Source organism: Ochotona curzoniae, unplaced genomic scaffold (assembly GCF_017591425.1).
Source record: "Ochotona curzoniae isolate NIBS_2020 unplaced genomic scaffold, NIBS_Ocur_1.0 contig_293, whole genome shotgun sequence".
NCBI classification, from domain to species: domain Eukaryota; kingdom Metazoa; phylum Chordata; class Mammalia; order Lagomorpha; family Ochotonidae; genus Ochotona; species Ochotona curzoniae.
Genome location: NW_024465655.1, coordinates 157,649 through 181,713, shown reverse-complemented (window position 1 = coordinate 181,713; position 24,065 = coordinate 157,649). Strand labels below are relative to the sequence as shown.

Below are 24,065 nucleotides of genomic sequence, written 5' to 3'. Positions count from 1 at the left end.
GGGCTGCAGGTGTCTCAAACAGCAACTTAACCCACTGCGCCACAGTGTTTGCCCCCTTAGCCTGGCTTTTGTTTTTTCTTTTTTAAAAGTTTTTGTTTGATTTATCTGAAAAGCTGAGCTAAGACAAAGGCATGGGATAAGGAGGTAAGGAAGAGAGACAGATCTTCCATCTGCTGGATCACTCCCCAAATTAGACTGATTTTCAAAGAGCCAAGAAATACACTAATGGCATTTACTTTAAAAAAAAAAAAAAGCAGCTGCGAGCCCTAGTGGCTGGATGGCAAGTGCAGTAGCCAGGACAAGAACTGGCATCCATAGGACTTGCTGGCACCAGAGGTAGAGGCTTAGCACACTAAGCCACACCAGCCCCCTGAAGTCAGAAACTGTTAAAGCTTGAATCCCTGAGGAGCTGCCTCGGGGTTCTCCAGGGATTCTATCTAGGACACTTTCCTTCCTCAGCCTCAGATCTGCAGAGCCAGGCTTTTCAGAAACTGGGCACAGGAACCTGAAGCTTTGGTGGGCCTGCCGGGTGCCTGTCACGCACATGTCAGCACAGCCTGTTAGTGCATCTCATCTGTTTGTGAGGTCCCAACCACCAGCAGCAGCACCGAGGACAGTTTTCCAATTGTCCCCATCTCCCGGGGGTGGCGGGAAATTCTGTTGCACTAAACCCCAAATGTGCCTCCTTCTGGAGCCGAGTCATTGCTAACAGGCAGGTGAGGGATGCCTTGGGTGTGCAGAAATGGAAAAAAGGTTAAAAAAAAACAGTGCTTTATTAGCTGTAGCTCATGGGCAGTGTCTGCACCTCTTGAAGCAACCACTGAAATTGGCACTAAGTCCTAAAGGGTTCAAGGATAAAATCAAAACCACCTTAAGATGAGAACTCATCTTGAGGATGGAATGGAATTCCTCAATCTATGTGTCACTGATTTACAAGTCTAGCTGTAAATCAGAATCAACTGGGAGCTCAGAAAAAACAGAGGGGCTGGTACTGTGGTGTAGGTGAGGCCCAAATCCTCCATGGGAGTGAGTTCAGGTCCCACCTGCTCTGCTTCCGATGCAGCTCCCTGCCAACACATCTGGAAACCAGCAGAGATGGCACAGGCATGTGAGCCTGTCACCCACACAGACACCTCGGCTGCAGTTCCCGGCTTCAGCCTGGCCCAGCCTGGCCGCTGGGAGCTTTAACAGAACAAACCTCTACCTCCTGCCACTCTGTGGGCACTGCAGAACCAGATCTATGCTAAGGTGAACTGAATTCAAGTCATAAAATCCATCTTTACCCAGGGGGCCCAAAAACAAAATTAGTGTTCCTTCTGAGCTGTTATTGCCAAGGCCCAGGCACACTGTAGAGACAATACATTTTTGTAAAGCTAGTCTGACGGCTCTAGTTGTGTGCAGATAGAGATCCACAATAATAACACTCCAAATTTTTGTCTGTTTACCCCAAGGAGGGCAATATTCAGGAGAGGGGCTGAGAGAGAATATCCGATCTGAATGTCTGGAGGTCAGATCTCAATAAAAACAGCCGGATTTCCCCAGTAAACTTGAGGACAGGACTTCCCAGCTCAGGGATCAATCAAGCATGAGACAGGCCCTAGTGTAGGCCTCTTCTGATTGGTCTTGCAGCTTTCCTTTACTGGGTCCCTGTGCCTGGGAAAGTGTGGGGAGCGGTGCACCGGGAGCTGACCCCACGCATATGGGGGGTTGCGAGATGGCGGCTGGCCGAGGGCCAGGAGGTGGGATTTGTCCCGCCAGTAGGTAAACAGGAAGTCACAGGGATAGGCTAATGCCCCCACTGCGATTATGCCATTGCTACTGGTCTATCAGTGCTCAGTGGACCCACGGGGAGAGGTGATTGGTGGAGAACTGTATACAAGCAGCCCGCTTTTGGCAATAAACCTTTTCATTTGTCTCTCCCTTTTCGTTCACTCGTTCATTTGTGTGTGTGTGTTTGTGTGTTTTGTTTGGTGTGTGCGTGCCAGTTGTGGTGGCAGTTCCTGTTTTTCCAGGCGCTCGAGATTCCTCGTCATTTTAGTGTTGCCGCAGGACGGCGGCAGGAAAGCAGTAGGTTTTCTCATTTGCAGTTGGTTTTTCATTAAGCCCTGGCCCTATTCTGGAAGTTACCTCTGGGACCATTCTTTGCTGTACTGTAACAGGCAAAAACATGGCATCGCCTGAACCCGGGGACACGAGCTTCAGGTGATGGAAAGGCACTTACCTTATTCACCACGGTGTGCAAGGCTTTGTCTTCTGCACCGTACTTGAGACACTGCCTAATCCAGGAGTGGATGGTCCAATCCCTCAGGTACCAGCAGTTGGGGCTGTGTCGGAATCTAGATAAAGCACAAGCACAGAGGAAATGGTGTTAGTTCTCAAGCGTGTCAGCAGTTCAAACACATATTCCACCGGGCACTGTGATGGAAAGCTGTTAACATCAGCAGTTGGTCACTCACTGCAAAGTCTGAAATGAGAATGAGAAGGCAAAAGAGTAAAAAAAAAAGGTTTACTATTAATTCTCATTTATATTTCAACACTTTTACTTTAATAAGAAACTTCAGAAAATCAATTTTGGGAAAAAGACTTTATATAGATGCCTGGTTTATTATGACAGAGATGTAAAGCTTAAGCCCATACTTGGGAAGTGAAAGAAATTCAACAAAATAGCTCAGGAGCTGAAGATGGAAATAAGCTTGAGTAATGTCGGGAATTTCTTGAGCCACCTAAGAGAAACTGGAACACTCTTCCTGGAAACAAAAGAGAACCAAGAAGAAAAGCAACAAAGGTTAAGCAAAATCTAATGATTCCATTCTCCAGGAGCCACTGTCCTGTTGCCTTCTGCTGAGCTCCATTCTGTCCTTTAGCCCACCTTTCGTCCCCACTAACTCTGCACGTGGTCATAAAAGCTCGGAGCCGCCCAAGATGGGAATAGCTGGGGCGGAAGTTGCTTCCCCTTGGTCCTGGGGACCCATGACAGAAGGCTAAGATGGGGGAGGCACTGAGGCTCTTGGACCCGGTATCAGGGTGCTCGGCGCTGAGTCCTGCTACCACCTGCAATCCACACCTGGAAGGCGTGGATGAGAACCATGTACCTGGGGCTCTGCCATCCAGATCCGAGACCCAGATGGAGCTCTTGGCTCTGCCTGGTCCAGCTAACACTGCTGTGGATACCTGAAGAATGAGCCAGGAGAAGGAAGTTACCTCTCTCTCTCCTTCTCAAACAAAAAGAGTGATGTCAGGGTGTGAGGAGCACATGTAGAGTGCGGTGCATCTACCACATTTTCTCCATCTGTGTAGATTAGGACAGCCCCCACCCCCCACAGATGACATCGTGTGGTTAGGGCAGCCCCCCACAGATGACATCGTGTGGTTAGGGCAGCCCCCCACAGATGACATCATGTGACTGGGACAGCCCCCCACAGATGACATCGTGTGTTAGGGCAGCCCCCCACAGATGACATCATGTGACTGGGACAGCACCCCACAGATGACATCATGTGACCTGGACAGCCCTCACAGATGGCATCATGTGTTAGGACAGCCCCCACAGATGACATCGTGTGTTAGGACAGTCCCCCACAGATGACATCGTGTGAGCCACAGTCCTCACTGCCATTTCCTTCAGCCACCAGGAAGCAAGACAATCGGGACTCAAAAAATCCAACTCTTCTCTCAAAAAAGATATAAGACAAAAAAATGCGAGCCGAAGGACTGTGCTGCACTGGAGCCGACACAGGCTGGCAGCACTGTCGTTTCAGGCCGCTTTTGCAATCTGCCACCTGCTGACTCGTGCCATCTGCTCTTGGGACAGAGTTTCCTTCTGAATAGGTTTTCTGCCAAAATGAAATCTGACAAAAAGAGGAAGGGAGAAATAGGTTCTAATTTAGGCTACTTGTTAACATTCTGGTGAGAGATCAGGCAAAAAGAAAAATGTGAGGCGTTTTATAGATTTCGGGCACTTTAGCCCTCTCCACCCTTAGGAGTATCTTAGGTTTGACTGGAAAATGTCTTTCATTTTGTATTTCCTTACAGAATTAGCCTTTTTAGTGAAACTACAACATACGCTCTAACCATTGCACCTTAATGTAAGATCTGCCTGGGGACCAGCACAGTGGCACTGCAAGCTAATCCTCTGTCTGAAGCACTGGCATCCCATATGGGCACTGGTTCGTGTCCTGGCTGCGTCACTATTCATCCAGTTGGCTGGTGGCCTGAAAAAGCAGCAAAGGATGGCTCAAATCCTTGGATCCTGCAGCCATTTGGGAGACCTGGAGAGAGCACCTGGCTCCTGGCTTTGGATTGGCTCCGCTCTGGCCATTGTGGCCATTTGGGAAGTGAACCCAGTAGATGGAAAACCCCTATCCTTCTGTCTCTGCCATCTCCCAAGGTGATGTGCCTCACCTGCCAGGAGGCTCCTTGGGTTTGGAGCAAGGGAAGCAATGAACAGGTCAGCAGGATTACTCAGCACCTGGCAGTTCCTGGCACAAATAAAGAAAAGGCTTCAGATCCTGTATGTACTAACTGCTGTTCTGCATGTACTGATCGCCTTGCTAATCCCTTCTGTCGACCTGAAGAACTGCAGAGCTCCGATTAGAGTCCAGAGTCACATGCCACAGAGAACAGACGCACCCATCAGTCACACAAGGCGGGGCAGGGTCAGTGCCGAAGCCAAGGCCCTTCTATGTAGAAAAGATGTTTCTGGTAATAGGGGTGGTCAAGTTTAGTCTGTTTCCTTTAAAACACTAATAGGGCAAAATGAAAAAACAAAACAAAACTGCCATGTGTCAGGCTGGGCAGAGCAGGATGCTGGCCCGATGCCGTGACAGTGGCCCCTGATTGGAACCCCTGGGCCTTAGCTCCTCAGAAAGGTCTGGAAGGTTCTACAGGAACCACCCAGGCCTCCTCTCAGCCTGCCAGCACTACAGGTAACTTCTCCCACGTGCCTACTCCCCACACCTCAGCTTGTCAGCCCAGTGCTGTTTACCTGGGTGGCTGTTTCCCTCACTCGGTCACCCTGCCGTGTGGAAGTGGTCCTGGGCTGTCCCCACCAGCGTGCTCCGTCAGACTCCCTTCCCTAATGAAGCTGCAAGTCTCTCTTAGTCTCCATCACTTCTGAACCTAATATCACATGCCTCCTCTACTCCACATCTAACCTTTATCTGGATTCTCCCCGGTGGCCACTGAAATGCCAGCTTCGCTGTCCTGATGTCCTCCTGCCTGATGTCCTTCCCGTGACACACATGGCCACATCACAGACGCCTTTTCCCTTAGAAACAGCGAAGCATTGTTAGGTTTTGATGGGAGTTTAGCTGCAGATCTTCACAGCTCAAATCAACATGTTGAAAGTTCCTGTATGGTGAGACCGGAAAGCCCTTTTTTCTAGGAATCGTTTCCTTCTCACGGCAGCCCTGGGAGAGATGTGGCAGGCCTCACAGGGGCCTTACGAAGCCCGCTCCCTGGGCAGGAATGGATGGGCTGGTCTACCTGCTACGATCTCTGTGCTCAAAGGCTATTGCCTAACACACCACTGTCATCTAACTGGCAATACTGAACCAGTTTAGGAATAACATACGTATTAGGAAATATGCTCTAAAGCGCATTTCTCAGCCAGGCAAATGGTCTCTTTTCTAAGTGCTCACAGGAGAAATTGGCACACAATATATGGTGAGTGGAGCTCTAAGAGAACTGTGCCAAAGCCCCGGGCTGCAGGGTCCATGTCTGGAGAGCAGGTGTGAGACTGACGTGCTAAGGCAGTTCAGACGGATGGTCTTGGGCCCCTCTTGAACCACTGCTCGCAGTCTGACTGGTGGATGAGTCGCTGGCATGGCCTTGCTAGTGATGACTCTGCAGAGAGCTGGCCAAGCGTTCTCCCTTCTGGCCAGGAGAAAAGCAGAGGGAGGGGCGCCGCTGTCACGCTGCCTTTTCAGTTTGCCAGCAAACAGACTGGCTTTTGTTCTCGGCTGCTCTGACCACCAGCCTGGCAGGGTACAGATGGCCACTGCAGGAGTCGCCCTGCGCCCCACGCCATCAGCTGTTTGCTCAGCTCGACACAAGCTGTATTATTGCCCAGGCCAGCAGCGAGCTGCCAAGATAGGCACACTGTGTGAGCGTGGCAGAGATAAACAAATGTACCCCAAGAACTCCACTGTGAAGGAGAAAGATACTCTGGGCTTCTAGCTTATAAAACAGGAGTAAGCTTACAATATTTCTGGTGACATGCACATTGCGTGGAGGGAAAAGAGAGATGGTGAGCTGTGGTGGAACAGCGCTCTCTCCTGAGGTCAGGTGAGGGCTATGGGGGAAGACACTGCTTGTTCGGGAGGCTCGGTCACAGCCAAGCCAATGGCAGGAAGCAAGACTTCCCCGTCTTCAAAACTCAGGCTGCACTTGGAACTCCTAGTGGCATGGGCTGTCCTGCTGCTCCTTCGAGGCCTCGCTCGGCAGAAGGAGGAAGGGCAGAATCACAGGCTGCAGGCTGACAGGCAGCCAAAGTGCCTGGGCTTTCTAGAAGGAAAGAGCGGTCACATGAGAAAACACCAGAGGCTTACTGTGATTATAGACAAGGTACCTGACTGCGCAAAAGTCCTTCGGGATTTTCTGTTTGTGACCCAGTTAATCTTTTCTCCCATCGGGTTCAAAGAAAGGTTTTGTAATTGTTGAATGGCAGCAGTGGCAATGCTCACCAGCTCTTTTATCAGCGCAAGTCAAAGTGCTAGGGGCCGAGTAGGCCTAATGCAGGTACAGATGCTGCGGCCTTGGAGCCCTAGCAGATCCACTATTTAGCTCGACACAGCTCTTCCACATGAATGAATGAGCAAGCGCTCTACGGTGCTGATCTGATTGTAAGAGCCACCAAGCCCGCCAGACACACACAGCTCCTGCTGCTTCCCAGGGTGTGCTGTAACCTGTGGCCAACAGGCTTTCCAGATGGAGGACACCTCGACCCTGGAGCTGGGTAGAGGTGGCCTTAGGGGACCGGGGTGAAGGGAGGGAAGGATGAGTGCCAAGAACTGGGAAGGTTACTAGGAGGCAAAGCTTGCAATTATCAAAAGGGTTGAAGGCATCCTCGAACCACAACCAACCGGAAGAGAGCACCTCATGAAAAACCCAACTATGATTTAATTATTGCTGCCAACTTCCTTATTCTTTTTGATAAGATTTATTTAGTTTTACTGAAAATGCAAATTTACAGAGAGAAGCAGAAACAGAGGAAGATCTTCCATCCGCTGGTTCACTCTCCAAATTGCCAGGACAGCTAGAGCTGAGCTCATCTGAAGCCAGGAGCTTCCTCCAGGTCTCTCACATGTTTGCAGGGTCCCAAGGCTTTGGGCCGTCCTTGACTGCTTTCTCGGGCCACAAGCAGGGAGCTGGAAGGGAAGTAAAGCAGCTGGGATACAAACCAGTGCCCATAAGGGATCACAGAGCGTTCAAGATACAGATTTAGCCGCTGAGCAACTGAACTGGGTCCCTGCTTTCTCTTTGTAAAACAGAAACTACTTTCTTGTCACACTGGAGATCGTGCATTAAGAAGCTGGTCTCCGAGGGTCTGCATTCAGCACAGGGTCCCCATACAAGTGCCCGAATTCTGCTTCCAGGTCGGTTATGGTACATCCAGGGAGTCACAGGTGACAACTCCAGGTACCAGGACCCTGCCTCTCATCCAGGAGATACAGGGTGAACTGCTCCCAGCTTCGGCTAGATTTAGCCTCAGCTGTTGCAGGTACTTGGGGAAGTGAATCAGTTCATGTAAGAGCTCCAAAAATACAAACCAATTACACAAAAAAGTTGGTTTTAGAACCAAAAAGTTTTAGTTGTATACAATACCACAAATAAAATCAAATTCTGGGAGCTAGCGATGAGGCATACTGCCCCAAGCCTGTTTGAAGTGCCAACATCCCATGTAGGCGCTGGTTTAAGTCCTACATGCTCCATTTCGGACCAAGCTCTCTGTTAATGTGGCTGGGAAAAGCAGATGGCTCGAATGCTTGGGTTCCTGCACCCGTGTGGGAGACCTGGAAGAAGCTCCTGGCTCCTGGTCCAGTTCTGCCCACTGTTGCCATTTGGAGAGTGAACCAGTGGATGGCAGGTCTCTAGCCCCTCTCTGTAATTCAGCCTTTCAAATAAAAATAAATACATCTTTTGAAAAATATCAAATTCTGATGAGCACATTTAAAAAACAATGACCATATTTTTGTCAAACATTCTAAAAGAGAACCGAGTCACATAGCTCCCAGCTGATGCAAACCTCAGAAGACATTAGTGACAGCTGAAAAAACTGGCTTCCTATTACCCTCAGGGTGGGGGCGATCTGGGGTGACTGGCTCGGACCTGAGCAGACTTGGGGTGCACTCCCACCTCCCAGCATGGGCCTGGGCAGACCTGGGGTGTCCTCCCAGCTCCTGGCTCAGACCCGGGGTGTCCTCCCAGCTCCCGGCTCGGACCTGGGCAGACCTGGGGTGCGCTCTCAGCTCCTGGCTCAGACCTGGACAGGCCTGGGGTATCCTCCCAGCTCCCGGCTCGGACCTGGACAGACCTGGGGTGCGCTCTCAGCTCCCGGCTTGGACCTCAGCCTAATCTAGTCATCTTCAGGTGTTTGGAGAGTGAACCAGGAGAAAGGAGGTCTTCCAAATAAATGAAAAATAATGTAAAATTTTTTAAATAAAAAGGAGGCAGAGACTCGTATAGAAAGTGATTTAAGAAAACTGGAATCCTAGATTAAAATCAACTTCTTGCTTAAGATTCCAGATTTTACTCTGCAAGGGGGTTCGTTATCTTTAACGTGTAACCAATATACAGGGCCAAGCACCGAGTGCAGGCGTCCCCTCCTGCACACCCTGGCCGGTCAAGGTCAGTGCCTGGCCTGCGTATCTGCAGTGCAGTCAGCACGTGTCTCACAGCGAAGGGGAAAGAATGTTTCTTCAGGGCACATGAAGCCGCTGTCCGCAGCACCAGCATCCCATTCTGCTGTTCATTCAAGTCTCTCCTGCTCTGCCTCGGGTTTGGCTCCCTGCCAATATGCATGGCAAAGCGGCAAGGGATGGCCTGAGTTCTGGGGCCCCGGCACCCACGTGGGAGACCCAGATGGATCCTGGTTCTGGCCTAGCACAGCCCCAGCTTTTGCACCTCTGTCTGCCACAGCCCCCCACACCCATTCCCCAAGAACTGCCTTTCAAATAGGTAAAAATAAAACTATGAAAGAAGTTCTAATGTGTTCTTTTTTAAAAATTAGGTTTTTACAGATATATTGTACAAATAATAAAAAAACAGACTTGTCTGTCTTCAAGGTTTACCTTACTGGAAAGGGTGACAGAAAGATGAGGCCGAGAGAATCAGTGTTAAAATATTTGCCGGCTCACTCCCAAATGGCTGCACCAGCCGTTTCAGGCCAAAGCCGGGAGCTCCTGGATCTCTCACGGGGGGACAAGGATCCAAGTTCTTGAGCCATTTTCTATTGCTTTCCCATGTCCATTAGTAGGTAGCTGGACCGGAAGTGAAGCAGCCGGGACTTGAAATAGAACTCTGGGATGGGATGCCTGCCTGGCAGGCAGCAGCTAAACCTGCTGTGCCACAAAGATGTCCTCAAATCTTTTTAGTTGTATCTGGAAGGTGACAGATGTGACCAGTTGCACAGCCATCTTTGTGCTAAGATCTTAGCACATTCCATCACCCCAAACACTCCCTCCTCTGTGATGAACCTCCCCAGGAGCCACGGTCAACTCAAGCTAATTTTATTTAGATAACTCCCTTGAGTCCCTTTCTAGACCCAAAATATTAATTTTCCACAGAGAAAGGCAAAGAATCCATAATTTCCTACTTATCAGTTGATTTATAATATAGCTTATACCAATTAAAAACAAGTTAGGAAACAATTAAAATACAATTTGCAATAGCTTTCTCTGAGTCCTCCATACACAGTTCTTAGACCTCCTGGCATTCCTGCCTGCTATTCTAAGGGAACAAGTAAGCGGGTTTTGGTAATATCTAACAGGGGCACAGGAGCTTGCAAATGTGAAGTGCTAAACAAATACAGCTCAGTAACACATTTTCCAAAATGGATATGAGTAACAGAGTAACTTGTTAGATAGTGAAGTCCAAGTCTGAAGCTTCGGAACGCAGGGCTTAAAAACAGGATGTTAGCATCTTATCTAGAAACACACTGGTACCAGTGTGCTGGCCCGGCAATCGCTCCAGGAGACATGCTCTGACGGAGCTGCACCATGCTGGCTGTTATAGTATGCTCTCTTACGTTTCTGCCAGCTCCACATCTCTCAACCTAGAAGACACTTTTCTTACTCGTGAAATCAGTATTTGTCAAGTAGCTGTCCTAGGTTGAGCAAAAACAATCCTTTACTCTATCCTTGTTGGCCGATCGATGTTGTCCATCCCTGATCTCAAAGGTGATGTATTTGCCTTTTCTAACATGGAGAAAAGAAGCAAAACAAACAGCTCTGTTGCACGCACTCTCACTCCATGGGTTAGAAGAGCCAGTCAGAGCCAAGCCAGCGCTTCTTTGTCTGCAGCTGCTGGCTGGTGCTTTCTCAACCTTCAAAAAGCAATGCCTGTGGACGAGCAGTGAGGGTCACGCACGGGGAGCGCAGGCCAGTGTTGAAAGGGATGGCTGTGCTGCTCTCTGCAACAGTGGAAAAGGGCTGTCTTTGTGACCACCAACTGGGCCAGTCACAACGCGCCCCGCTGTCACTGCAGGTCGTCTTGGGCCCCTGCAAGGCTGCACACAGGGGCTCACAAGTTCACCTCACAGCTGAGGGGTGGCCACGGGGCCAAGGACAGGCTAACAGAGGAAGCCATTTGCTGGGAAAAGTAGGAAGTTCAGAGAAATGAGATCTTGGAGCCTGTTCCTTTTATAGGAAAGCGTGTGAAAGTTGTGGGAACAGACTGGGTTAGGACAGAGATAAAGGAAATATTTTTGGTCTTGTGTAGGAGGTCTATGAGCCAGCTGAAACAATGCAGATACCCCCTGATCTCGTCTGAAGCTTCGGCTAGGAACTCCAGACAAAACTTGTGCAAAATCATGAGGAATACAATGACATATATTAACTAATCACATACATTAATTCATCATTGGCACATCTGAATCATTCTAAAGAAGGAAAAGGTGAGAAAAAAGACAGGAGAAAAACAAAAGGATAGAATGAAAAATAAAAAGTCAAAGCTTTTAGAGTCTTCTGGGCCAGAGGAATGAGCAGGCAGAAGCTGGCCATGCAGATAAAGCCCAGCGGGGGGCAGGGGAGCAGCAGAGAGGACCAGGCCCGTGCAGGTGCAGTGCACACTGATGCGCCGCTGTGTGACTCGCTGTGTGACTCGAGGCATTCCTCTGCGTGAACTTCCCAGGGGAGAGGAGCTCAGCAGGAATCTTGAGATCATGAGGCGAACTGCTTTACCCCAGCCAACCAGCCCTGGTTCCCAACATTCCACCACTGCCTCCCAAGTCGCATCTGTAGCACATCTTTAAGAAAACATCTCAGCAGCTGCATGGTGGAGCCCAACAAAGGGGAAGAGTGAACAACATCTCTTCTCAATCCTGAGAAATGGAGCTAGGCTGTGATCCAGCTCTAGAACTGCCCTGGCTACTGCTCAGCTTCACAAAGCCACTTGATGCTACAGGGCTTCTGCTGCCTGCCACTGTACAATGATGAAGATGTGGGGTTATCAGAACTGCAAACTACAGGGGCCGCTCCGTGAATGTGAACGCGTGAGCCATGCAAGACTCAAGGGGCAAAGCTGTGCCACAACTGAGCAAAGTGGTGAGACCCCTGAAATGACCTCCAGAAGCTGCTATCCAGTCAGGAGAATAGCCATGATGTAAGTAAGTGAATGACTGTCAGTGGAGCCCACAGCTGACGGTTCTATTGGCACTGGCCCAACTGGAGCACACCACACTACCCACTTTGGATAACAGGCCTTCCTACAGTGACAGCAGCCCTGCAAGCCGGTCTCCAAACCTTCAGATGAAATCACTAAAGCTGAAGTCAAGATCTTGCATGTATGTTTTAACTAAAGCTCAAGTTTAGGAGGAAATATTGATTGAATTCCTACATTCCTAAAGCATTTTCTGCTCAAATCCTTTGTTGCTATCTGACGTGGCCTCAGCTAGCCAAAGGAGCTTCTTACACAACAGGGACGACCGCTTTGTCTACACTGCCTTTACCCCTTGCTCTCACCACTTTCTTCCTTCTTGTACAGTGATAAGTAGCCATAGTCAGCCAGAGAGATTACCAACACACAGCGTCAACCTGGTTATCCTGCAACTCCTAGCACAAACACCCTTTAAAAGGACTGGGATGGTGGGCAGAACCTCCGGAACATTGAGACAGCCTCTCTTGCCAGCTGACACTATACGTTTTGTTTTTGTTTTTGGCTAAAAAAAAAAAAAAAACAAAAAAAACAAACACAAAAAACCCACAAAAATCCATTCCTTTTTGTCAAACTTCTTTCATTGCTTCCTGACTTTCAAAATTTCGCCCTTGTCTCATACCCTGCTTCCTTCTTCCCATGTCTACCTTTCCCACTCTGTGCAGGTTCCCGCAGGGGATACAGATAAGCACATAGGTTATGCCCAGTCTGCCATAAGACTTCACCAGAGAATGGGATCTATGAACGAAATCGACAGATCACACCACTTCAAAGGAAACAGCAGTCGAGTGTGTTTCAGCAGTTTAACAATCTTGTTTATAGAGGAAGAAGAAAATTTCTTGAGCCAGACGCCAACACATCTGGATTTCAGATTTAATAAGCTCTAAAACAAAAGGCTAGGAGCAACCCTTCCAACCAAACCATCCTTCAACAAAAGCCACAAAGAAATCACTGTACTCTGAGCTCTTTGTTCAGCCATTTCTCTGAAAACACTCGCGAAGTGGCATAAACTAAATCACAGAATGTACAGTAAGATTGTAGTTTACGATGGTATACTAAGTGTTAACAAGTATTGTTGAGATAGCGTCTATGCGGAAACAAAAGGGATGACCACATCTAATAGCATTATTCAAGATTATGCAGGACAATGAAGGGTTAACTAACATCTGGTCATTATCTTTCAGAAGAGTAGGAAATTGTATTACAGCAACAATTTCTGTTAAGAAAGTCTGAAAATTCAATCATATTCGTAGGAGCTTCTTGGCCCTGATAATTTTTTCAATGACGCATTTTATCTGTATCTGAAGGCCAGAAATGAGATGGACGACTCTCAGCAGAGCATCAAGCCAACACATTAAGGGTCATGAGCCGAGGGGGAGGTAGCAGAGGGCCAGGCCTTTCATGGGGTGACTTCCTGGAGTAGGTAGGTGGACATGAGCCGGGCAAGCTGGAGATCACACCCTGTGCCTGGGCTGAAGGGGACAAAGGAGAAAACCCAGTATCCAACCCCACGTGTTATGCTAAGGGCTGCTACAGCACCCTCCTGGATTTACACACATGGACGGACGATCACAGCCCAATAAAAAGAGGTGGAAAACGTCAGAGCCTAATCAGTTCAGTTCCACTTGACGGCTGGGGATGGCAGCCTCTTCCTAATGCCTATGGCAGCGCAGTGCATAATACAACCGGCTTCCTCAAATAAACACGAACTTTCATTCTTTGCCTATGCCACATGGGATGTGACATTACGCGCGAGCCATGTCATTAGGCATGTCTTATTATAGACCAACTCAAGGCATAAAAAGGCTCAAAAGGTTGAGATAAAAATTCAATTTCAGTGTATTTAGGTCATTCCAGAACCAGGGCTGCTGCTGCTGAAATATTTAATGGGTTTTTGCTTTCTGGTCACCACTGTTCTTTTCTTCAGGGAAGTGCCTGCTGCCAAGAAACATGCGCATCATTTTTATTCATCGGATTACAGGAAAGTGAAGGACTTAGCAGCTCTCTGTAGCAGTGGCTATTTGTCACCGTTAGAATATGGTCCATTTCTGTGGCATACACTCAAAGCACACAAAGACATGTGAGATGAGGAGAGGGGAGGCACATAGGCGTCATGAGCCTAATTATTACATTAGGACTACTCCGGCCCTCAGGACAAGAAACAATTACTCACTGATCAACGCCCAATCCCCATACAATGCTTCTGTCTTTAGGTTCTTCTTTTTAATACTTATTAATTTGAAAGTCAGGGTTAGAGAGAGGGCTCTTCTATCCACTGTTTCACTGCCCAGATGCCACACAGGACAGGACTGGGGCTTGGCCAGGCTCAAGCTAGAAGCTTCTTTCAGGTCTCTCAACTGGAGACAAGGGCCCAAGCTCTTGGACCGTCTTCCTCTGCCTTTCCCAGTCACATTATTCAGGGAGCTGGATTGAAACTGGAGCAACTGGGATTTTAACTGGTGCCCATATGGGATGCCAGAGTTGATAATATATATGTGATACAGGCAATAACAAAATCCCTACTTCGCCACTTTCTGAACTCTTCCACCATTTCTGTCACTGTGCCAACCATTTTTCTATAAGATTATTTCTTTTTACTTACTCTCCCAATACCCTTTCCAGAGTGAAGGGTTGGATAAGCTAGTTAATGCAAGCCAATGCCAGGCTACAAATCCAGACAGCTTCATCCCAGAGCTCAGCTATACTGCCTGCTATTTAGATTATGTGATTTAAAGGGTAACGTCTCTACCAATTTTCTATTCAAATAAAATTCAAATAAAAAGCTACTTCTTAATGACTCAATCAGGATATCAACTATAAATCAGATATGCTTTTCCAATTAAATTTTCCCCTTGGGAGATAAGGTGCTTGGCTAGCAAACCTGGCCTTGCTATTTCAGGAGTTGAAGATGCAATTGTTCGGTTTCAGCCACACTGAATGTGAGCCGCTGTCTCATTTTCTCTCCAGCTGTTCATGGATTGAAACCAGTCAACTCAGGCCCACGACGGCTACTACTATCCACCAATGACAATCAAATGTCACCACTTTTTCCCTTCTTCTTCTTTTTGAAAACAGATTTATTTATTTGAAAGGCAGAGTTACAGGAAGGGAGGTAAGGAGAGATTAAGAAGCAGAGTTCTTCCATCCACTGGTTCACACCCCAAGTGGTTGTGAATGCCAGGTCAGAGAGCTGCATTGGAAGTAAAGCACCTGGGACTTGAACCAATGCCCACACGGGATGCTGGCATCGCAGGTAACGGTTTAATACGCCGTGATGCAAAGCCGGTGCCCAGTGCCACCGTTTTCTAGTATACCTTTCAATGACCTTACACATGAAAGGATATCACAGATAGGTACCATGCATATCTGATACACTGCACGCATTATAGGAAAAAAATCCTTATAGGTTTATATGTATACTCATACTTTGAATTGTTTTGAAAAAGTAACATGCACCTTATACTTAAGAAACAAAGCAGTTAACTATTCAAACATTTTAAGTCCCTACACATATTAACAAAAGGAGCAAAGTAAAATTTAATGGGAGGGATGGATAGTGTAAGAACCCATTATGACTCATTGGCAAGATACCCTATGCTGGAATATCACAGAGCTTGAAATAAGCTATTCAACCCTTCCACTTTCTTCATTTATAAACAAGTGAGCTTGGAGTGATTATGCAAACGTGGCCAAGAGCTCTTGGGACAATTACATTATGTAAATTGTATTAACTGAGCCTTAAAGCATTGCCCTCCCTTTTGTTTTAAACCCAGCTATCCAAAATCATTTAACGTGGCCTCGGTGGGAGTGCAGGAACAGACAAGGAGGTAGAAAGGAAGTGATTTGGAAAGAAAACTCACTGGGGTCAGGGAATTACTCTGTCTGATGTGATTTTAGCCATTTGCCCGAGTGGCCTTCAGAACAACAGATTTGTTATTTTCTGAGCGCCTCTGGGCTGACTTATGCTGTTATCAGATCTGCAGAAAGAGAGGAGAACATTCCGGGAACCTTGCAGCCTAATGCATTTATCCAGAGATCCTAGGTGTGATCCTGTGCAGAGCTGGACACAGCATTCCTTGTAAACCCAGGATTTAAGGTAGCCCCTAAGATTTCCTACAGAAATGTAAGTTTCAAGGTTAAGTACAACAACATGTGTAATCAATCACACGTCATTTACATACAATTGAAAAGAGAGTCACAATCTGACACTCCATCTTTGCTTCTTCACTCCTCATCGGATTGATTTGTTGTGAATGATTTTTGGTAGAATTTTCGTAACTGTATATGCACCATCCTTATTACAAATATGAGGCTATATAAAAAACTTATGGAGAAATCAAGAGAGATGTTTATTTTAGTGCAAAACACTTTGAAAATTACGCACAGAAGATGTCATCAAAATGTCAAGGTAAATGTGTAGTTTTGAAAAAAAAAATTTACACCAAAATAAACTTACCATTTAATACCATTTTCTACAAATGTTCTGAAGTACAGCTCTGTTCTTTTTCATCTTTGTAAAATAAAGGATGCTCTTAAGGAGCTTGAACAGACCAAGAATTTATGATGTAACTCCATCTTTGGAGGTCCTCAAGTGTGTACCTGCTTTCTCCCAATTTTCAAATCACTGCAGAGTCCTCTGACCCCAAGCCAGTTCATCTGTGTCTCTGCTCTCATTGAGGTCTGCTAGGGACAAATGCGCCACGGGGCCTGCTCCAGCCCCCCCAGTCTTCAGTCAGCTGCCCCCTGCCTGGAGGAGGCTTCATGCTCCCCCGAAATGCACCTGCATGGGTTTCATGGGCATTTTGTTTCAAAAGGATCACAGTTTCACATTCCAGGCTGTGGAAGGAGGAAAACAAGAACAGGAATTTCATGATGCAGTATGTTTACTGATTCCTGGTGGATTAGGATGGTGATGGAAACATGAACCAAGGTTTTAAAAACGGCTGCTTTTACATAATTTCAAAACTCAGAATGCACTGCTTATCTACCCAAAATGACTGATCAGATCAATGACCAGGAGGGTGACTTGGAGAGCGTACAGTCCCTGGCACTGGACAGCTTTGAAAATCCAGAAGCCAGGACAAAGCAACAAGACTGAAGAACTCTGTCCGGAGAAGCTGCTGGGGAAGCCCAGACATCTCAGCTGACACATCTGGGGCCAGCGCTGCTAAAGCCACCATCTGTAGTACCAGCATCCCGTATGGGTACCAGTTTGAATACCAGATGTTCCATTTCTGATCCCAGCTCCCTGCTAATGAGTCTGCGAAGGCAATGGACGATGGCCCAAATGCTTGGGAACCTGTACCCACGTGGGAGACCCAGAAGAAGCTCCTGGTCAGATCAGCCCAGCCTTGGTCATTGTGCCATTCAGGGAGTGAATCAGTGGACAGAAGATTTGTGTGTGTGTGTGTCTTTATCTCCCTCCTTCTCTGTAAATCTTAAAGCAACAGAATGGACCTGCTATTTCAATATACACTAATGTCACATGAGATATAAAGGTTATTATGTTCTCTGTTTTTGTGCTTTCCATGATCCCAGCTGAATGCTCAGCACTTTGCCTTCATAATTTCAGTGACCAGATACCTCGAGGGAAACACAGGTGCTATGGTCTGGGTGTGCTTGCTCCCTCCAAACCTAGGCAGAAGTTCATTTTCCAGGGTAACTGTTCGGGGACGAGGCCTAACGGGGGACACTGGGTACCTGAGCAGAGCTCTGCTCCATGGGCTCCTGGCCCAGGGCTGGCAGAGGTGGGCTTACCTTCCCACTCTTTGGACTCTGGAGGATGAAGTGTAGAGAAGTAACACCATGCAGATCTGGTATACACCGTTGCTTTAGCCAGTCCGCAAATAACGGCCAGTTAGGATGCTTCTAAAATTTTTCATAGAGACAATCTGTTGTCTTTAGGTAGATTTTGACATTTATGTCATCTTTAAAACATACTTTAGGCTTCAAGACTACAGAACATTTCCGTGTTCGGTCTGCACACTCTGCTTGATATTACCTTTCAATTTTGAATTTTCAGTTCACATGGAGTTTATTCTGGTATAAATATACAAGACCACCTTAAAAATCCTTTCCTGTCGTCTCCTCCTTAGGCTGTGTTTCCTGTCAGGCAGGCATCGATCTTTGTTTAGCCTCCTGGCTTTTTCCCTCCTTTTATCTACAAGATAATCACATTTCTCTTCAGCTGCCCTGGTCTGACTCAAACGAGGTTACCCTTAAACCGGCATCATTGAGAGCAAAGTTTATCACAATATAATCAGGAAGGGAAGAAGGGAGGAAGGCAGCCTGCTCTTCATCCTATATATTTTTCTGTGCGTGTGCTGAAAGAGATAGAGATAAATGGGTATTTATTTGGGGGGGGGGGTAAAATCACAACACAATCAAGTATGTCCCAGACATAAAAATAACCTAGTCTAACGGTAAAATAGTCAAAATGTAGCTGCATATAATTAGCTGGTTCAAGTATATACATGGACTGCTGGGCTACGTTTCCAGGGCAACAATATGCCAGGTTGCAGATGACTTTCTGCAATAATTAACCAAGTCACTTACATAGAAGTGGTCCCTTTCACCTGCTTCTGACACTGGCTAGAGCAGCCTGGTAATCGTGGTCATCAAGGGCAAGTTGGCCAGGCAGCGAAGACGCGTGGCTTCGACGGCCTGAGTTCTGCTTCCGGTGTTCCACCCGGGAGGGCTGTGGTTAGTGCTGTCATGACCGGGTCCCTGCTGTTCTCGCAGCTGTTCTCACAGCACTGCTGGCTCTAGCCCCGACCCAGTCCAGCCACTGTGGACGCGTGGGGAGTGAACCAGAAGATGGGTATTCACTGCCTGGCCTCCCGCTAAGTAAGGAAATGATTATAAACAATACTGATCAGGCATTCGGTTGCTGTTGACTCAGAAAACAATAAAGCACTTGGATGCTGTACTGTGATTTGGAACAGATTATGAGAACAGAGCAAGAATGGGAAAACTGAGACAAACAATTTTCAACAATGACTTTAGTATTTATATAGTACTGACGAGCATTCTGAGATATTTGCTGTTACAGTATAGCATACAATGTAATACTCTACACCCTGACGGAAAGCAAAGATCATACTTCATTATCCATCCCTTTTTTCAAGTCAGTTGTTCGTTGCCCTGCACGCCACCATGACCTCGAGACAGGTACGATACAGAGATGGCAGTAGGCCAGTTCTAGCCCATCTGCAGTGACTGCCGCCGCACTGCTTACTGAGCAGGAATTCAGAGTTTGAGTCGTGAGGACTCAAGTGAATCACATGACTGAAGAATAACTCAAGGCATGCCATACTACAAGCACACCAATCCCAACTGGCACCATGCCCTCTCTCATCAGCAAGTTCAAATGCACACCATGCCCCCAGCCTCTTTTGCTTTTTTTTTTTTTAAGGTATAAAATGAGAATAAAAATATTCACTGAAAAAGCTTTTTCTACATAGTCAATCAGTGACATGTGATCGGTTAGCACTTAGAAGGCTGCCACTGTTACCTCTATTTGCTGAGGTGTGTTGTAAAGACTGCTATGCTGTGACGTTCACTTTCTCCAGCCCCCCAAAAAGCATACTAGAACTTGGCAACATCAGTTCAACAGTCAATAGGCAAGCAGTATAAACTGGGCACTGCTGAATGTTAGAGATCCAGAGACAACGCTGGACCCCACTGGACACCCCAATAGAGGGTGATCTACAGTTAGAGGAAACCATTGACATTATAACCAACAATTCTCCATATCAATGGGAGGAGAGAAGCACCGGGGCTGGCGTTGTGGCACAGGTTAAGCCACTGCCTGCAGTGCCAGCATCCCAGATGGACACTAGTTAGTGTCCTGCTGCTCCACTTTGGATCCAGCTTCCCGCTGATGAGCCCAGGAAAGTGGCAAAGAATGGCTCAATTCCTTGGGCCCCTATCACCTACATGGGAGACCTAGAAGAAGATTTTGGCTCCTGGTTTTAAAACATACTAGCCCCAGCTTTTGTGGTCATTTAAGGAGTGAGCCAGTAGATGGAAGAGCTCTCTGTCCGTCCTGCCCTTCCAATAATAGCTAAATCTAAAACTAAAAAACAAAAAAGAAATGCAAACTTTGGAGTTCCCCCTGGCACAAGGTAACAGCTCTTTACATTTGCCTTTGGCGTTTTCCTATTAATAAGGAATGGAACCTCCATTTGATTTATTGTCATGTTTGCCTTTATCATGTATCCAGAAAAACAAAAACAAGGGGAGGACCCCAGGCTTCACAGTAAGAAGGGCGGACTCTGTAACGTTTACTGAAAGCTTTCTCCAGGATTACCACTCTCTCTTTTAAAAAAGATCTATTTATTGGAAAGTCATGTATATATATATGTATATACACACATATATACACAGAGGAAGATGTTCCACCTGCTGGTTCATACCCCAAGTAGTCACAATGGCCAGAGCCAAGCCAATCCAAAGCCAGGAACCAGAAGCCTCTTCTGGGTCTCCCATGCGGATGCAAGGTCCCAAGGCTTTGGGCCACCCTCGACTGCTTTCCCAGGCCACAAGCAGGGAGCTACTGCGGCCACTGGGATGGGAAGCGGGGCCACCGGGATTAGAACCAGTGCCCATATGGGATCCCAGTGCATGGAAAGTGATGACTTTGGCCACTAGGCTAGCGTGCCTGGCCCTCCATGATTATCTCTTAAGAAATTTCCTTTAGCAGTAACAAAGTGAGTGAAAGAACATTAGACCATACGGACTATACAGTGCACGGTGTTAACACAATCTCAAAATGGGCCAATGACCTAAGTGTAACAGCTAAAGCCACACAAATTTCAGAAGAAAGCATCAGGTAAATCTTCATGACGTTGCATTTAGCAATGGGTTCTCAGGTTTGCTGGAACAGCTAACTATACAACTACTGCACAATCCTACTGTTCTACTCCTCGCTAGATTCTCGAAAGAAACAAGTTCTCAAACAACACATATGCATACATGCCTGCACCCACAGCCAGAAGGGGAGACCATCCAGGTCTACAGCAACAGCTAAACAAAGGGTGATATGTGCAGTCAAAAGACTACTGATACATGTTATAATGGAGATGGACGTGATGCGAGAACATTATACTAAGTCCAACACAAAGGATCATGCATGACATCAACCACCCAGAGGAGAGAGGGTCCACAAATGCAGATGAAGACCGTAAGGTTGTGGGGGCAGGAGTTAGTGACAAGTAACTGCTTAAAGGGTACAGACCTTTTGGGGTGATGGAAATATTTTCGAACTAGTAGGGTTAGATAGATACTGCACAACCCCATGAATGAACTCAATGCCCATTGAACTGTCCACTTTACAATGCTATTTCTATGTTAGATGGATTCCAAAAAGAGAGTTAGCTAGAGGTTGAATTGTGTCTCCCCATAAGATAAGTTGAAATTCTACCTTCCAGTATGTGTGAAGGTGATTTGGAAATGAGGTCTTTCACATACCTAATCAGGTGAGGCTTGGGTCACTGATCCAACATGGCAGGTGCCTGGAGAAGATACGCACCCCAGCAAACATGATGCCATGTAATGACAGGCACACGGCAAGGAAGAGGAAGGTATGACACAGCTTCACCCCCACTGACATCTGGATTCCGGCTCTTGGAAGCCAGCGGCTCTGTTAGGGTGGCCTTGGGAAACACAGGCCCAACGACAACACGAGGCTTAGAAGAAGACAGGAGTCAGGCAAGCCAACCTGGCTCAGACAGGCAGGGTGCTCCTGAGTGATTCTACAACCAGAATTGGAAAAAAAGAAAATTCTGCTAACACTGCAGTTGAAGAAGGCAAAGAGATTTCACAAAAGCAGGAAATGCAAGTATGCATGAGTACCTATTGCCATGCTCTAATTACGAGGCTTACTGCACAGGGTGTCACCAAAATGCTGACAGGTGACCAACGCGACCGGAGGGCAAGTGAGGAGCTTGCTGTACGTTGGAATGACCCGGAAGGGCATCCTGTTGTCTGGGCACTTACGTACTGGGGCAAGCTTTTAAGAGGAAAACAGCAGATCCTCCCAGCAAAGAGCAGGGCCCAGTTTATAAAGCAAATACGACGAATAATTGTTAGGTAACAATGATTGAGCCAGCAAAGATAATTCCATAAATGAAGGGTTTATGTTAGGGATTAGTGATTTCTGGCTGGAAAAGTAGGTTGGAACCGAATGATATAAACAGTCTGGGCCATCCTGGAAGTATGTGGCGTCAGAAAAAGACTGAGCCTTGGGGGCTGGGGAGATTGGATCATCCTTTTATTCCTCTTCCAACTTCTAATCTAGTGAACGACAGTGGAGCTACTGCTAACTGAACACGTGGGCCTCAGAGCTTTATCGCCTCAGTAAGGACAGCGGACTTGCAGACGCCTCACAAAGCTACAAAATACACTGAAGCTCATCTCTCCCTTTTACAACTGGGAACGGACTGCTACTAACTTGTTAAGTGCCAGCACTATCTAGGCCCTTTACTGAAAAACAAGCCAGGCTCAGTCAGGAAAGCAGAGAATGTGACTTCAAGGAGACACATGGCACTGAGGGAATCAAAAAGGCAGAAAACATTTTACTTAGTTATTTACAAGATTTATTTATTTTGAAAGTCAGATTTAGAGAGGGAGAGATCTTCCATTCACTGGTTCACTCTCCAGATGGCTCCAACGCTCAGGGCAGACCCAGGTCAAAAGCCAGGAGCTTCTTCTGGGTCTCCCAGGTAGGCAACAGGGACCCAAGTATTTGGGACATCCTTTGCTGTCTTTCCCAGGCCAGGCAGGGAGATGGGTTAGAAGTGGAGCAGCTGGGATCCATGCCAGCACAAAACTGGGATGCTGGTGGCACAGGCAAGACTGTTAGCCTGCCATTCCATAACACCAGCCCAGGGAAGCATTTTTATTTAAAAATGTAATGATTGGGGCCCGGCACGGTGGCGCAAGTGGTTAAGGTCCTCACTTTGCATGCCCAAGATCCCATATGGGCGCCGGTTTTAATCCTGGCAGCTCCATTTCCCATCCAGCTCCCTGCCTGTGGCCCGGGAAAGCAGTCGAGGACGGCCCAAAGCTTTGGGACCCTGCACCCGCGTGGGAGACCCGGAAGAGGCTCCTGGTTTCGCATCGGCATAGCATAGGCCATTGCGCTCACTTGGGGAGTGAATCATTGGACGGAAGATCTTCCTCTCTGTCTCTCCTCTCTGTATATCCGCCTTTCCAATAAAAATTAAAAATAAATAAATCTTTAAAAAAATGTAATGATTGATCTATCTATTGAAGTGAAAGCAAGATTATGATCTGAAATTTGTTAATAAAGTTTTCCCTCACCTTTGAAGTTAAAGTAAGTAAACAACGCAGCCAAGATGGTGCTTAAATGGAAACTCTGGACAGGAACACCCGGACGGGGACGCTCATTTGAGGGAACACACACCCAGCTGTGCGGCTCTCTCTCTTTACTCTCACGGACGCTGGGTCCGAGAAGCCACATGCCAGCACTGCCTCCTCCCTTCCCTGTCCCACATCATGCTCGTCTGGTTGTTTCTGAACACGGCTGGGCAAGCAGACACCTGCTTCAGCTCCCCCAAGGATGCCTAGATGTGGTACACGCACACTGCCCCGACTCCTACCCTAGGGCCTTTCTGAGGCGCAGAGTGGAATGCGAGGGAAGGGCACCCAGGGGCTCCCTGCAGGCTCGGGTCCTAGCTACGGGCAGACATGTGACAAGAAAACCGTTACGGGGCTCCTGGAGAGTTCCATAACTCTGGATGGAGCTAGCAACGGGCCGTGTGTCACCAGCAGAGTCATGGATATTTTCTCAAAGCAGGTGTGGTTAAAGGATCCCCAAGTCTTCCCAAAAGTGAGAATCAGGGCTCGGAGAGAGCCAGCCAGGGAGCAGAGAGACCCCCCAGCTCCCACAGACGGGTTCACTTTCCCAGAGCGGTTTAGCTTATGCGCGGTGATTCCTACACATCTTCTGTTTATTTTACAGAAGTGAAAACAGGCCAGCAAGACTAAGTAAACGGACCAGGTTCAGAACTAACGAATCCAGCCCAGTGCTTCCTGCTAACCACCTCCCCAGACCTAAATCCTACACCTCACTGTGTAAGCTATTTGAAATTGCTTGAAAAATTCACCCTTATTTGCTCACTCAATGGGCTCAAGTCATAAATGAACAGAGGGTGATGATTTTAAGAGAG

At 47.4% G+C, this 24,065-nt stretch overlaps 1 protein-coding gene across 1 annotated transcript in view; it reads right to left on the bottom strand.

The window, feature by feature from the left end:
* The window catches only part of MRPS27 (mitochondrial ribosomal protein S27), a 62,576-nt gene that overhangs the window by 13,372 nt on the left and 25,139 nt on the right, over positions 1-24,065 (bottom strand). The window contains exon 5 of the mRNA XM_040979048.1: positions 2,222-2,336. Within this exon, the coding sequence (XP_040834982.1) occupies positions 2,222-2,336 (115 nt within the window). The remainder of the gene's footprint in view (positions 1-2,221; positions 2,337-24,065) is intronic.